Source organism: Nerophis ophidion, linkage group LG15 (assembly GCF_033978795.1).
Source record: "Nerophis ophidion isolate RoL-2023_Sa linkage group LG15, RoL_Noph_v1.0, whole genome shotgun sequence".
NCBI classification, from domain to species: Eukaryota; Metazoa; Chordata; class Actinopteri; order Syngnathiformes; family Syngnathidae; genus Nerophis; species Nerophis ophidion.
This window is the reverse complement of record NC_084625.1, coordinates 23420072-23436278: the sequence shown is the minus strand read 5'-3', so window position 1 is coordinate 23436278 and position 16207 is coordinate 23420072. Positions and strand designations below refer to the sequence as shown.

General features: G+C 41.4%; 1 protein-coding gene across 4 annotated transcripts in view; it reads left to right on the top strand.

Annotated features, from left to right (window-relative positions):
* ncoa2 (nuclear receptor coactivator 2) overlaps nt 1-12174 on the top strand; it is a 137476-nt gene extending 125302 nt beyond the window's left edge. For 3 of the 4 annotated variants that reach the window (XM_061921866.1, XM_061921867.1, XM_061921868.1), the window contains exons 18-22: nt 143-220; nt 293-752; nt 1292-1469; nt 1544-1730; nt 8513-12174. In XM_061921866.1, the coding sequence (XP_061777850.1) occupies nt 143-220; nt 293-752; nt 1292-1469; nt 1544-1730; nt 8513-8524 (915 nt within the window). In that variant the 3' untranslated portion in view covers nt 8525-12174. The remainder of the gene's footprint in view (nt 1-142; nt 221-292; nt 753-1291; nt 1470-1543; nt 1731-8512) is intronic. The other variant, XM_061921869.1, reaches the window with a different exon arrangement.
* Nucleotides 12175-16207: the final 4033 nt, after the last annotated feature.

Here is a 16207-nt window from a genome sequence, read left to right as displayed (position 1 = left end):
TTGAATGTATGGGAAACAATGTAAACAACACTTGACCTAACTGTATTATTTTTCCATTCACGCTATTAATTGTTCGGTTTTTGTGACCTAAAAATGAGTTCGTTTGGAGATTAATGGTGTTTGAACCTTTTTCTCCCCTCAGAACCGACAGCCAATGATGACTCCGATGAGCAGCGTTTCAAATGTGAACCTACCTCTTCGGTCCAACGCTACAAACCAGGTAAGCCTTGTGTGAACGTGACACGTGCACATTCCTAAGGAAACACACACACCCAAGAAATGTTGCATCCAGGGGACCATCAACGCCCAGATGTTGGAGCAGCGTCAGCGGGAGCTCCTGAGCAACCACCTGAGACAGCGGCAGCAGCAACAGGTCCAACAAGCTCAGCAGGTCCAGCAGCAGAGGAGCATGGCCATGCGGGCCCAGGGCCTCAACCTGCCGCCCAACATGAGTAACCCGCGGATCCCCCAGGCAAACCCCCAGCAGTTCCCCTACCCACCCAGCTACGGTACCGTTACAGGCCTGGCGTCGCCACCTCCCCCTACCAGCCCCTTCTCCTCCCCTCTCTCCCCCAGCCTGTCGTCTCTACCCTCCAACCCTCAGCACCACTTGCATGGCACCTCCTCCTCTTCCTCCACCTCCTCCTCCTCCTCCCAGATGATGATGGGAAACACAAGCATGATGGGCGGACAGTACGGGGCCGTACTCAGCCCCCAAATGCAGCACAGTGCCTTTCAGTTTCCCAACTCAGGTACCGCTCCCACACCCTGGCCTGACACACACTTCACCTCAAAGCTCCCTGGTGTGTGTGTGTTTGTGTGAATGCACCATCACGTGACAACCATACTGCTTATTTGTGGATTAAGATACATTAAAATGGCTTTAATTCACGACAATACACACTTTATCCACCAGAGGGCGCCTTGAAAGCAGAAATCAATTCAAAATTCTAACAATCGCAGTTTGTAATCTGGAGCTTGTAATGATTCTTCTAATGACCAATATTTCTATAATACGGCATATTTGATTCTGTTTTAACAGTATTTTAAAAACTGACTGTGACGTATATAAGTGCTTTATAGAGGTCCCACTTCTTTCCTTTCTCACCTAAGCAAATCCTTCATTCCCCACCTGTTCATTGCTGACATGCTTGCAGAAAATCAACCCCAGAATGCATCAATTCTTGCTTGCTGGTTATAAACGCTGTTTTTTTCTATGTGTGACATGTTCTTGTAAAGCCCATTTGCTCTGTAGTCATCCTTGCATGTTAACTTTTCCTGTCCTGCACAGGTATGAACCAACAGGCAGACGGAGGCTTCGGGGGGCCTGGCACGCCGCAGAGCCCCCTGCTGTCTCCCCGCATGGCCCACGCACAGTCCCCCATGATGCAGCAGGGCCAGGGGAACAACTCCTTCCAAGGCTCGCCCGACATTAACGGTTGGCCACAGGGCAGCATTGGAGGGAACAGGTAGGATCATAAAGACTCCACACACTGTATAGTAATGAATGCTGTTTTTAAAACCGCTTTGTTCTCCTGTGCAGTATGTTCTCCCAGCAGCAGACGTCCCCTCAGTTCGCCCAGCAGCAGAATAACGGCAGCATGTACAATGGCAGCGGGATGAACCTGAACAACGTTCCTATGGCCACGAGCAGCATGGGCCAGATGGCCGGACAGATGAGCGTCACGTCCATGGCCTCGCCCGGCTTGCCCTCCATGGGACAAGAGCAGGTAATAGCTCCAGGAGGAAGGAGCATGCACCTCATACTGAAACTTGGATGCACTCTAGTAGCATTTTCATAGTCAAATCAGATTTGTTAGATTTTGTTCATGGTCAACAATCAGTTGAATTGTTGGTGTTTTATTATTTGTTTAATTTTCTCAGGAGAATGTAGTACTGAATACTGACTGGTCACTAGATGTCAGTAACGTCACATGGGTGTAGTTTTACTATTTCAAAGTTAAAGAAACTTACAAAAATGTCTTTCATAAAACACCTCAAAAAAAGGCGCAACTATTCTGGTAAAAAAATAAGAAGAAGGGAAGAAGAGGAAGTAAAGACAACAAAATTGACTTAAGGAAGTTGAGACCTTAAACTTGACTAAAGGAAGTTAAAGCATTAAACTTGACTAAATAGAGAGAGTAAATACATTAAACTTGACTAAAGGAAGTTAAAGCACTAAACTTGACTAAATAGAGAGTAAATTCATTAAACTTGACTCGAGGATGTATAGACATTGAACTTGATTAGAAGAAGTAAATACCTCAAACTTCACTAAATAAGGAAATTATACCTAAAACTTTATTAAATAGAGAAAGCAAAGACATCAAACTTTACCAAAGGAAGTTAAGACATTAAACTTGACTAAATAAGTGAGTAAATACATTAAACTTGACGAAAGGAAGTATAGACATTAAACCTGATAAGAAGAAGTAAAGACCTCTGAACGTGACTACATAGAGGAAGTAAAACATCTAACTTAACCTAAATAGACTGCAGGGATGTCAAGCACATTTTCATAGTGGGCCACATCACACGTACAGCTGCACTAATTGGGCTGCCTGTAACTGTAAAATATACATGTATAATCACCACATAACATTGTACAATTTCCCCTTTCATTTGATTATTATCATATTGTATGCCAACAAACTGATTTAAAAAAATCACTTTTAAGTCGGGTCAAGGTGCCAAGCAGATATTCAAGTTAGCTATTAGAGAATCAATTTTAAAAAGTGTTTCAATGAAAAAACAAAATGCTTGGAATAGCTTTTTGCTGAATGTTGAGTTTAAAATGAACTGCAGTTACATGTGATATTTTTTATTCTCAAAATTAAAACTCATTTATTAAAAATGCTGAAATATTTTGACACACATCTCCAGGTTTTTGCGGGCTGCGTAAAATTATGTCTGGCCAGATTTGGCCCCCTGGTCCTTGAGTTTGACACCTGTGTGTTATGTTTAACTAAAGGGAGATGACGGCCGACTAACACCAGGTGGCAGTAGTGTACAGAGATTTAATATATACATATATTAACCACATATCTATAATAATGAAACAATAGAAAACGAACTAAGGGAATGGAATGTGAACTATAGATTCAAAAGTGTATGTGGTGTGAGGCTATGTGTGTAGGTTCACTGAAGTGTGTGTTACCTACGTGTTGACGAGAGCGAAGGAACGTCCAGGGGAACAAGCAGGTGATCCGGGATACAAGCGGGGTTCATGGGGCTGAGAGGGGCGTCAAGAGATCCGAGTCCAAAGTGCGGGGTCGAGGATAGAGGGAGGCAGTCAAAGTCCAGAGGGAGAAGAGAGACGCACAGCTCTCTTTCCAGGGAAGAGGGGGCACTGCGGAGGAGTCACAAGGAAACACACTGTGAACATGGAGAGGGAGAATCACAGGGAGAGCAGGATCGCATAACGGAGGATTACAGCTTACTGAACGTCAGTAGAGAACTAAGTTCCCGCGAGGATCCCTGGGTCCACTGGTCTCTTAAGTAGCTCATCGTCATCAGTCACAGGTGTGTACTGCGGCGGAGAGTGAGCGAGGTCTCCTTGATGAGTGCGGGGGCATGTCTGGAATGCGCTGTCAGCGGGTCGTCAGGTTGGACCCGCAGCGGAGGGAGACGCAGAATACGCATGTCCCACAACACTGTGAAAAGTAAAAGTTGTAACAAAGTTTCTGTATGTGAACCTGTGGAAGGATCATTACTTTTGCCAGAGGAGAGCTACACCTCTGGGGCAAAGCCAAACCCTGCGCCCCGATGTAGAAACATCCTCCCAACATACCAGTGTGCAGACAAATAGATTTTAGGGAGTAATGTGGGAGGTCAGCTGTTTTTAGACTCGTCTCACACTAAAGGCTGAAGTGACAGCCAAAACTGTAAACAGGTAAGATGTATCTCTTACTTTCGAATAACTGTTAGTTCGCTTCCACGCTGTACACAAGAGGTTAAACTCAAAGGAGGAATTTAATGTTCATTGATTCCCCGTGAATGCGTGGGTTCCCTCCGGGTACTCCGGCTTCCTCCCACTTCCAAAGACATGCACCTGGGGATAGGTTGATTGGCAACACTAAATTGGCCCTAGTGTGTGAATGTGAGTGTGAATGTTGTCTGTCTGTGTTGGCCCTGCGACGAGGTAGCGACTTGTCCAGGGTGTACCCTGCCTTCCGCCCGATTGTAGCTGAGATAGGCGCCAGCGCCCCCCGCGACCCTTAAAGGGAATAAGCGGTAGAAAATGGATGGATGGATGATTTGACCGCAAGGTTTCCAGTCTTAATTTTTGACTATTTGAAGACAGCACCATACTGTATTATAATCTTTGTACAGCTTGTAGTTTAGTGTAGATTTACTATCCAGGGAAAATGAGTCAGCCAATATTGTCTATATAGTTGGCAACACAATTAAAGTTAAGAGCAATGATTTTAGTGGTATGGTCTGGGGCTGCATGAGTGCTGCCAGCCCTGGGCGGCTGCGGTCCTTTTGAGGGGAAACATGAATTCTGTGACTCAAACTCATTAGATAGTAAATATATCCTGCTTTATAGTGATGGGTCAAACCACACTGAAGCATCAATGCCTTATGAAACACAAGGAGTGTTATTGTGTCCCTCAATGTGTGTGCCACTTGAAGAAAAAACATTTGACTGTGACGCACTAAACATTTGGCTCGTGCTAAGTGAAGTCAAAGGAAAGGCGTGCAGCTTTCAACATTGATTACCATCTCCAACATCAATCTAAATGGAACTAAGAAAAAAGGAACAATTCCAAATTGTGGGATCATTATAGCACCAAGTTGCTCTTTGCCTCATTGACCAGAGTTGCATGTTTCGTATTCCTTTCTGCACATTCATTAATAACAAACACAATTTGCTTACTATTAATTTTATTTGAAAGTCAAATGGAGTGACTTTTTTAATTCAGCAGATGGCGAATGAACATTATGGAGCATTAACACCGTATCAGTGCAGTGCCAACACCAAGGATTTGAATAGTTTACAATTTAGCCAATGCTAATATTAAAAATGCAAAACGTGCAAATGTTTGGAACAGTACTTTAAATACTTGGATTACAGCCGTCCCCTTGTTTATCACTGTTAATTGGATCCGGACATGACCGCGATAAATAAAATTCTGTTAATTATGATTAGATAGGTTGATTGGCAACACTAAATTGGCCCTAGTGTGTGAATGTGAGTGTGAATGTTGTCTGTCTATCTGTGTTTGCCCTGCTATGAGGTGGCGACTTGTCCAGGGTGTATACCGCCTTTTGCCCGATTGTAGCTGAGATAGGCACCAGCTCCCCCCGCGACCCCAAAGGGAATAAGCGGTAGAAAAATGGATGGGATGGATGGATAATTAGGACTATAAATCAAATATTTTCATAGCTAGAGCATTAAAAAACGTATTTCCGACCTTCTAAATATGTTTTTCAACATCATGAAAGCTCTCCAGACATGAAATAACTCCCTTTTGTTACCTTTACTTTCTTTTAAGCCACTATACTGTATTTTTCGGATTATAAATCGCTCCGGAGTATAAATCGCACCGGCCGAAAATGGATAATAAAGAAGGAAAAAAACATTTATATATATATATATATATATATATATGTATGTATGTCGCACTGGAGTATGAGTCGCATTTTTGGGGGAAATTTATTTGATAAAATCTAACACCAAGAATAGACATTTGAAAGGCAATTTAAAATAAAGAATAGTGAACAACAGTCTGAATAAGTGTACGTTATATAACGCATAAATAACCAACTGAGAAGGTGCCTGGTATGTTAACGTAACATTATGGTAAGAGTCATTCAAATAACTATACCATATAGAACATGCTATATGTTTACCAAACAATCTGTCACTCCTAATCGATAAATTTGCTAAAATCTTCCTCCTCGATGTCGCTTCTAAACAACTCTGCCAACTCCAAAGGTGTGCGCCGCTTCCTCTTGTCCTTTTCTGCTGCATATTTCACTACGTCCAGCTTGTAATCTGCAGTACATGATTTCCTTTTAGGTGCCAATTTTGTTCAGCCCCTTTCAGTTTTTATAAGTTACCGCCAACGATGAAATGATACATTTTAATAGCTACGGCAGTAGCTATTAAAATACAGTTAGCATTCCATGACCCACAATGCACTTCTGCCATGACTCTCCGCTGCCGAATTCTTATTGGTTGACGTGTGTGTGACGATTGCTGACATTTTCTTGGTCTCTTCCGCGAATGAGATAAATAATATAATTCGATATTTTACGGTAATGTGTTAATTTCACACATAAAGTCGCTCCGGAGTATATGTCGCACCCCTGGCCAAACTATAAAAAAAAACTGGACTTATAGTCCGAAAAATACAGTAGTAAATCTGCCTGCGGCTCAGCCAAATAGTGACCACGATACTGAACTCTCTGATTGTGTGGTCTCCTCTAGTGGCCAATACTACTGGAGTATTGATATTTTTAGTTTGTTTATTCATGTGTATACTTTAAAATGCCTAATTGTTTAGAACAGGCTAAATAAAATTGAATGATACACCCCAAAAATGAGGCAAGGCCGCAATATTTGAAGCGCATTGTGACGACTGTATAAAAAAATGGATATTGAAGTGATAGGAAATCCAATCGAAAACAAATTGTCATAATTATCGCACAAAAACAACTTACATGAGTGGTAATGTTTGAAGCACAATACAGGTATTGTGTGTGCCATGCACCCACTAAGGCAGGGGTCACCAGGTAGCCCCTAAGGACCAGATGAGTAGCCCGCTGGCCTGTTCTAAAAAAAATAGCTCAAATAGCAGCACTTACCAGTGAGCTGCCTCTATTTTTTAAATTGTATTTATTTACTAGCAAGCTGGTCTCGCTTTGCTCGACATTTTTAATTCTAAGAGAGACAAAACTCAAATAGGATCTGAAAATACAAGAAAATATTTCAAAGACTTGGTCTTCACTTGTTTAAATAGATAAATTTATTTTTTTACTTTGCTTCCTATAACTTTCAGAAAGACAATTTTAGAGAAAAAATACAACCTTAAAAATTATTTCAGGATTTTTACCTTTTAAATTCCTTCCTCTTCTTTCCTGACAATTTAAATCAATGTTCAACTAAATTTATTTTTTTATTGTAAAGAATAATACATACATTTTAATTTAATTCTTCATTTTAGCTTCTGTTTTTTTGGCGAAAAATATTTGAGAAATATTTCTTCAAACTTATGATTAAAATTCAAAAACATTATTCTGGCAAATCTAGAAAATCTGTAGAATCAAATTAAAATCTTATTTCAAAGTCTTTTGAATTTCTTTTAAAATTTTTGTTCTGGAAAATCTAAAAGAAATAATGATTTGTCTTTGTTAGAAATATAGCTTGGTCCAATTTGTTATATATTCTAACAAAGTGCAAATTGGATTTTAACCTATTTAAAACATGTCATCAAAATTTTTAAATTAATCTTAATCAGGAAAAATCACGAGTGATGTTCCATAAATTTTTTTTTTTTAATTTTTTTCAAAAAGATTCGAATTAACTAGTTCTTCTCTTCTTTTTTTTCGGTTGAATTTTGAATTTTAAAGAGTCGAAATTGAAGAAAAACTATGTTTGAAAATTTAATGTTAATTTTTTTCCTATTTTCTCCTCTTTTAAACCGTTTAATTAAGTGTTTTTTTTCATCATTTATTCTTCACAAAAAACCTTCCATAAAAGAAAAAAAAATGTACGACGGAATGACAGATAGAAATACCCATTTATATATATATATATATATATATATATATATATATATATATATATATATATATATATATATATATATATATTTATTTATTAAAGGTAAATTGAGCAAATTGGCTATTTTTGGCAATTTATTTGTGTATCAAACTGGTAGCCCTTCGCATTAATCAGTACCCAAGAAGTAGCTCTTGGTTTCAAAAAGGTTGGTGACCCCTGCACTAAGGCCTCATTTACCCATCTGCTATACAAGTTGTGCACTGACTACTTTAAAGTCTGTCCAAGTTTCCTCCCTTGAGAAGAGAAATGTCAGACACTTTCTGAGGCCCCGGAGGTTTCCACGCAAGTGTGCAGGAACAAAAGATCGCTGCAGGCTTCTCGCCGCACTAGTGAATAATTTACTGTAGAGTTGCTGGAGCTCCTCCATGCTCAGTCTTGACTTGAACTTAGAGGACCACCATGTAATTAGCTGCATGCACTTTAGCACCACGGCCCTTATAGACTCTATAGACTGACATCTAACATGGAAAACTTCCAACACGCTAATGCAAACAATCTGAGTCACTTTTAAACACCAATTGTTTGTCCTGACAGGTGTCGTCAAACATGATGCTTTTAAGCCCAATCAAGGCTTTATCAATATTTCAGCAGGCGGTTACCAAACACCCTGTCTTGATTTAACCTCCTTGCAGGACTACACACTTATACAGCGCCTCTTGTTGTTTCAATTATTTACAGCGTTGCAGAAGAATTAACCAGAACATTCTTCTTTCCTTGCAGAAATACTGTTGACCGTTATTGAGTTGCCGCCTTGGACCTCAGTGATCAGCTGGAGCAAAAATTGTACACAAACATGTAAGCCCCTCCATGTTCAAAGTTCCCGGGGGGGCGTGGCCAGGCCCGGGGAGGCGCTGCCAGGCTCCTCCCCCTGCCTGTCCAGCTGCATTCACCATAGTGTGACTTACTGTAGGCCCGGGTTCTTGATGAATGTATCCTCTCAGTGGACTGCGGCCATTTATACAATCTCATCTCAAAAATTGGCGGTTTTCCTCCCAGTCGTTTATAACGCAAAATTTTTAGCCTGTATTGCCTCTTTTTTCCCGCCCTTTCTTTTCCTATATTATTAGTGTTACTCGCCGGCGTCAGAAGAGGGAGCGAAGAAGTAGTTGATCCTGGAAAAAAAAAAAGACTGCAGAAGAATGATGTGAGGTTTATATAGTGTATTAAATTAAGTTTTATTTTTATGTATAGATTTAATGAATAATTCCTGTAGATGGCTTTATTATCCTCGTAGCATCCGAAAAGAAAATATTCTAGAAGAAAAAGTGTGTCGAAAAAAAGGCACTTTTTAAATGATTTTATTATTCTTTCTGAGAAGACTCGTCTGTGAACCTGAATACTTGGGTCCGATCGTTTCAGAAAAAAAATCCATGAAAGGTGAATTGTACATACCGATAAGTAAAAGCGTTTGTTTTTTTTTTCTATTTATTTGATTTTTTTGTTTGTTTTTGATTGTATTTTCTGGGTTCCCTCGCCTGGTCTGCTCTTTTTTTCCCCGGTACGACGCAGACCCCGGGGTGTGTTTGAGGTTGGGAAGGCTTGCTGTGTATACAGTGTACAGATATCGCTTTGCTTCTCCGCCTTTAGCATAGAACACCAAACAAACAACATGATAAAAGACAAAAAACAAAGATAACACAGCCATAAATAACTTTTAAACAGTGTGCTTTCTATGTTGTCTGGAGTGAAAACGCTTTATACGAGCTGCTCGGTGCAAACTGTTTCTGGTGTGATGTAAACAAGCAATAACATGAGAATCTTGGGGTTAAATTTAGTTTCGTTTTTTTTGTATATAATAATAAAGACACCATTTTGCTCCACGTTTTGGATGCAGTATTACACGCCAATTTTTTTTTTATTTTTTAATTGCAGTTTGTACCAAGAACTCCACACACACGCCGAGTTCTCGATTATGCAGCAAGGCAGCGCCCCTCCCCCTGCACTCTTGACAGACAGCCATATTTAAATGACCTCAGGCAGTAAAGTGTCCACTAATGCACACTACTCTGGGTTTTCGTAAAACAGGTTCGCCTTATGTCCTCCTGAGAAGCAGCGTCCTCTACAGTGGACATGGATATTTTTTCCTCTGGCAAAAGAAATGGAGGAAAAACAAATGTCCACTGCAGAGGACGTTGGTTCATAAGAGGATATGCTAATTTTTTATCCTTTAGTTCAATGTTTCCCAAACTTAGGGTCGATTATTATTATTATTAATAATAATAATAGGTGGATAAAATGCTTTAGAGAGTGGCTCAACGACACGAAAAAATATTTTTGGACTTGTTTACATAGGAACTAAAAAAAAAACTAATGTTGGGTTTGCAGGTTTGAAATATATGTTTCATTTATTTTTCTGGAGCCGCTGCTCCTGAATCTTTACATTGGCAAATGTACAGTATATCCTCTCCAAAACCAGCGTCCACTGGAGTGGACTTTTTGTGGTTTTCATTACGAGCTATTTTTTTTCCTGAAATGTGTAACTCTGGCAAAAGAAGTAGACTAAAACAGAGGACGCTGGTTCTCAGGAAGATATGTCCATGGGGAAACCAGTCCAGGGTTTCCCAAACATAACATTTCTGGAGCACATTTTGCAGACTTTTTTCCCCCACTCTTAATTTCTTCTCCAATTATAAAATGTTCCCCTCTAAACGGAGCTACAGTCAGCTTAGTAGGTTTGAAAAAGATTTTTCTTTATTTTTTCCAAGCCGCTGCATTTCTCCTAAATCATTATGTTTGCTCGTGCTGAGAACCAGCCTCCATTGGAGTGGACGTTTGTGCTTTGCATTACAGGGCCTTTTTTTTTTCTAAAAATGTGTGACTCTTGACAAACTAAATAGACCAAAAACCAAATGGTTCATGGGAAAATATGTGCATGGGAAACCAGTTCAGGGGTTTTTTTGCCACTATTTCCTTTCTAAAATGTTTTTTTTTTTCTGTTTTCAAGCCACTACATTCTTCCTTAGGTGGATGTTGTGGGCTTCTTTTATTGATGGTGTAGGATGGAGCACTACATAATTATGTTGGCTAATGTACCCTATGTCCCCTGAGAACTAGTGTCCACTGGAGTGGACGATTGTTTTTATGCATAGCAGGACGTTAAGTAAATCTAAAAAAAAGAAATGGATCAAAAACAAATGTCCACTGCAGAGGACACTGGTTTCCCAAATCAAAAATTTCTGGACCACATTTTTCGTGCTTTTTTTGTTTTTCTTTATTTTCTTAAATCTTTCCGCACTTCCTATAAGTCTAATTAGCATTTTTCATCAAAGATTTTTTGGAAAGAATGATGGGTTTTTTTTGCGGGTACTTAAATTCAAGTTAAATGTATTGCTGTTAAAAAACAGTGTTAGCGAGAGGCAGAATATGTACGTAATGTCACTATAATACTTTATTTTAAAGCCCCAACAACAAATATTTGTAAGGATTTCTTAAAAATTAAGTCATCCTGTTGGCTCTCCTTGTTCGACTAAGTTTGGGAAACCCTGCTGTGTTCCAAGCCAAGTAAATCCTCACGCTCCAATTGGATGATTTTTTTCTCTTCCCTTGGTGGCCTGTTGGCTATCGATGATGTCACTTCAACAGGGTCCAATAAAGTCCAAGACAGAATGTATTGTACACATACAAGGCCTCCTACTTTTGTGCGCTTTATACTCTGCACAGGAATTGGCCTGTCAAATTCCCTTCAATCTGCTCCAACTCCATTCATTCTTCACCTAACGGAAGGATTTTATGAAAAAAACGATGTTTTTGATTGTAAAACGAGCCTTCTTGAGCCATTTGACACCCGTTTTATCCACGCAAAATTTCTCCAAAGATTGTTCACAGATAGAGAAGCCATGATGTGCAAGTTGCGTTTATATCGAGCTAGAGTGTGATTATTTTGCCGAGGCCCTCTTTTTTTAAAAAAGAAAAACTACTTTTCCTCTGAAATGAAACTTTAAAAGCTCTTTTGTATCGTCTGCAGGTTTCTTAGAGCTAAGATGCAACCTTGAAATGCTAAAGAGTTTAAAAAAACACTAGAAAAATGCCTTAGATCTTGTCCGTTTTCGCTCTTGTACATGACTTGGCCGTGTGTATAAATTTGTATTATGAGTAAGATGTACGATACTAACTGCTACCCTGAACGCATCACAGATTGTGTTGTGTTTTATAATGGACTTTACCAGGAACACTTCTTTGCTTTTTGTTTTTTTAAATCACACTGTACCCCCACTGCCCATTTGTACCCCAAGTGTGTGCGTGCGTGTGTGTTTGTGTGAAAGAAGAGCGTTTTATGCAAAATTAGATTTAAAAAAACAAACCCACAGTTATGCAAGTTGTGAACTAATATGGCTTCGCTGATGCTATTTGCCTTGTAAATAAAGAATTCTGTTATTGCCATATTTAATGGAGTGCATCTTATTTCATTGGACCAAATGTTTACACACACACACACACACACACACACACACACATATTTTTAGATAATACAAATATTTTTTTATTTTTACATCTAAAATACCCTATATATGTATATTTTTTATGTATATGCAAGTTTATATATATATATATATAAATATATATATATATATATATATATATATATGTATATAATTAAATGCCCTTTTCTCTTTATTTCACATACTATTGTGTATGTATATATGTATGTATATACCGTATTTCTTTGAATTGCCCCCGGGGCGCTAATTAATTTAAAACCTCTTCTCACTCCTGCGCTTACCAAAGGCATGCGGTAAGAGTAAGCGTGCGCTAATTATTCAATCAATCAATGATTATTTATGTAGCCCTAAATCACTAGTGTATCAAAGGGCTTATTTTAAAACCTCTTCTCACTGGCATGCAGTAAAAATTTGAGTGTGATGTAAGGATACCATCATAAAAAGCACATTTAATAAAAAAAAAAAACATTATTATGGTCTTACCTTTACTTATAAATATAGTTCATGCCAGCTCCTTCTGATCAAAAGCATCAACAACTTGTTTATAGAAGTCTTCCTTATCTTTCTTCAGTTTTAAAAGGCTCTCTGTCTCGATGGAGATCTTCCTTTATTACCTCCTGCTTCGATTGAAATTCCAGTTCAGAAAACTTTTCTTTTAATAAACACACGCTTCTCACTCTAGCTGGTCCAGTTCATGGTCGGTCGGTGTATAACAGGAAGCTGAACCAAAATAAGAGTGCCGACAGGAACTAAGGACAGGAAATACTAAACACACAGAGGAAAAACTAAAACACAAACAGTCAGTGGCAAGCCTGACAGTAGCCCCCCCTCCCATAAAAGATACCAGATGTTTTACGAACCCCCCCCCATCCCCTAGAAAAAAAAAACTGTCCAAAGTCAATGGAGGGTGTAGGGAGGACAAGGCGGTGGGCCGCCAGGCCAAGTGTCCCCTCACCCAGCGGGGAAGAGTCAAGTGGCGACGGCGAATAGAACGCCTATGCAATTTGCGAGGTGGTCGCCCATGAAACAACCACTTTTGTGGCCGACAAGAGTATGGTGGCGCCCTCAGCTGGCCCACTGGACAGGAAGGTGGCGCCCCCTGCTGCTGGCCCACCGGAGTGCGTGGCGGAGTCTGCTGGCCTGCCGGAGTGCGTGGTGGCGCCGTAGGTTGCAGACCCACCGGAGGTAATGGCTCCGTGGCGTCTGCCGGCCCACCGAAGATGATGTCGGCGTCTGTTGCAGACCAACTGGGACGCGAAGTAGCTGTGCCTCCCCATCGGCACAGCTACTGATAGCCCCCCCCCCCCTTTAAGCGACGGATCCAAGACGTCCCCCGAGAAGCCAACATAGGACAGGGATGAGTGGGAGGGACTGCAAAACAAGGCAAAGCGTTTCCTCAATTTGGCCATCGATTCTAAAACTTCTAAGGGAGAGCCCCGCCACACGGCGGAGGAAACTCATTTCGGCCGCTTGTACCCGTGATTTTATCCTTTCGGTCATGACCCAAAGCTCATGACCATAGGTGAGGATGGGAACGTAGATCGACCGGTAAATTGAGAGCTTTGCCTTCCGGCTCAGCTCCTTCTTCACCACAACGGATCGGTACAACGTCCGCATTACTGAAGACGCCGCACCGATCCGCCTGTCGATCTCACGATCCACTCTTCCCTCACTCGTGAACAAGACTCCTAGGTACTTGAACTCCTCCACTTGGGGCAGGGTCTCCTCCCCAACCCGGAGATGGCACTCCACCCTTTTCCGGGCGAGAACCATGGACTCGGACTTGGAGGTGCTGATTCTCATTCCGGTCGCTTCACACTCGGCTGCGAACCGATCCAGCGAGAGCTGAAGATCCCGGTCGGATGAAGCCATCAGGACCACATCATCTGCAAAAAGCAGAGACCTAATCCTGCGGTTACCAAACCGGAACCCCTCAACGCCTTGACTGCGCCTAGAAATTCTGTCCATAAAAGTTATGAACAGAATCGGTGACAAAGGACAGCCTTGGCGGAGTCCAACCCTCACTGGAAATGTGTTCGACTTACTGCCGGCAATGCGAACCAAGCTCTGGCACTGATCGTACAGGGAAACGGCCGTGTGGCGGGGCTCTCCCTTAGAGATAGGGTGAGAAGCTCTGCCATCCGGGAGGAACTCAAAGTAAAGCCGCTGCTCCTCCACATCGAGAGGAGCCAGATGAGGTGGTTCGGGCATCTGGTCAGGATGCCACCCGAACGCCTCCCTAGGGAGGTGTTTAGGGCACGTCCAACTGGTAGGAGGCCACGGGGAAGACCCAGGACACGTTGGGAAGACTATGTCTCCCGGCTGGCCTGGGAACGCCTCGGGATCCCCCGGGAAGAGCTAGACGAAGTGGCTGGGGAGAGGGAAGTCTGGGTTTCCCTGCTTAGGCTGTTGCCCCCGCGACCCGACCTCGGATAAGCGGAAGATGATGGATGGATTCTAAAACTTTAAGTCTCTCTGCCATAGACATCTCTGCGGGGTTCATATTTGGCTTGATTATTCTGTCAGAGTTTGTTGTTGACGAATCCCAAGATGCAGAGAAGGACGCGGGCATTTTGCAGGTAAACATGGTTTAATTGAAATACTAGAACAAAAATGAAAAAAAAGGGTACAAACAAAAAGCGCGCACGAGGCGGATAACCAACTAAGAAAGCTAGCATGGGAGCTAGCAAATAAAAGGAGTTTAGCATGGAAGCTAGCAAAAACAAATAGGGTTTAGTATTGAGGCTAGCATAAACAGAACTGGGAACAGAAGTCGTCACGTGTTGTATAAAGACGAACTGGAAGCAGGGAACAAAAAACCGTAAGCTACAAACATCTAACGAAAATATAGCTTACCGCTACACTGCAAAGATACGACACGACATGACAGGTAGCAACGACAAAAGCGACATGTGGCAACGACAAAAATCCAGCACTATCTGGAGGAACAAATCAGGTAAAATAGCAACGGGCTGATTGACACCAGGTGTGGCCAGATGCCAATCAGCCACAGCTGAGGGGAAACAAAGCACTCAGGGAGACAAACAGGAAGCTGAACCAAAATAAGAGTGCTGACAGGAACTAAGGACAGGAAATACTAAACACAAACTGTCAGTGACAAGCCTGACACAATTGTTACTGACTATTTTCAGAATTCAAAAATAGTCAACATTATTTCTCCCCCCCAAAATCACCAAGTGTATTATAAACTTACTTTTTTTTCAACCAAATGGATTAAAAAAAAAAAAACATCTTATTTAAGCTTGACGTAATGAGATGAACGACTGTAACGTATTATTTTCGGGTCTCCCCATGTCTAGCATTAAAAGATTACAGTTGGTACAAAATGCGGCTGCTAGACTTTTGACAAGAACAAGAAAGTTTGATCACATTACGCCTGTACTGGCTCACCTGTACTGGCTTCCTGTGCACTTAAGATGTGACTTTGAGGTTTTACTACTTACGTATAAAATACTACACGGTCTAGCTCCATCCTATCTTGCCGATTGTATTGTACCATATGTCCCGGCAAGAAATCTGCGTTCAAAGGACTCCGGCTTATTAGTGATTCCCAAAGCCCAAAAAAAGTCTGCGGGCTATAGAGCGTTTTCATTTCGGACTCCAGTACTCTGGAATGCCCTCCCGGTAACAGTTCGAGATGTCACCTCAGTAGAAGCATTTAAGTCTCACCTTAAAACTCATTTGTATACTCTAGCCTTTAAATAGACTCCCTTTTTAGACCAGTTGATCTGCCGTTTCTTTTCTTTTTCTCCTATGTCCCACTCTCCCTTGTGGAGGGGGTCCGGTCCGATCCGGTGGCCATGTACTGCTTGCCTGTGTATCGGCTGGGGACATCTCTGCGCTGCTGATCCACCTCCGCTTGGGATGGTTTCCTGCTGGCTCCGCTCTGAGCGGGACTCTCGCTGCTGTGTTGGATCCGCTTTGGACTGGACTCTCGTGACTGTGTTGGATCCAA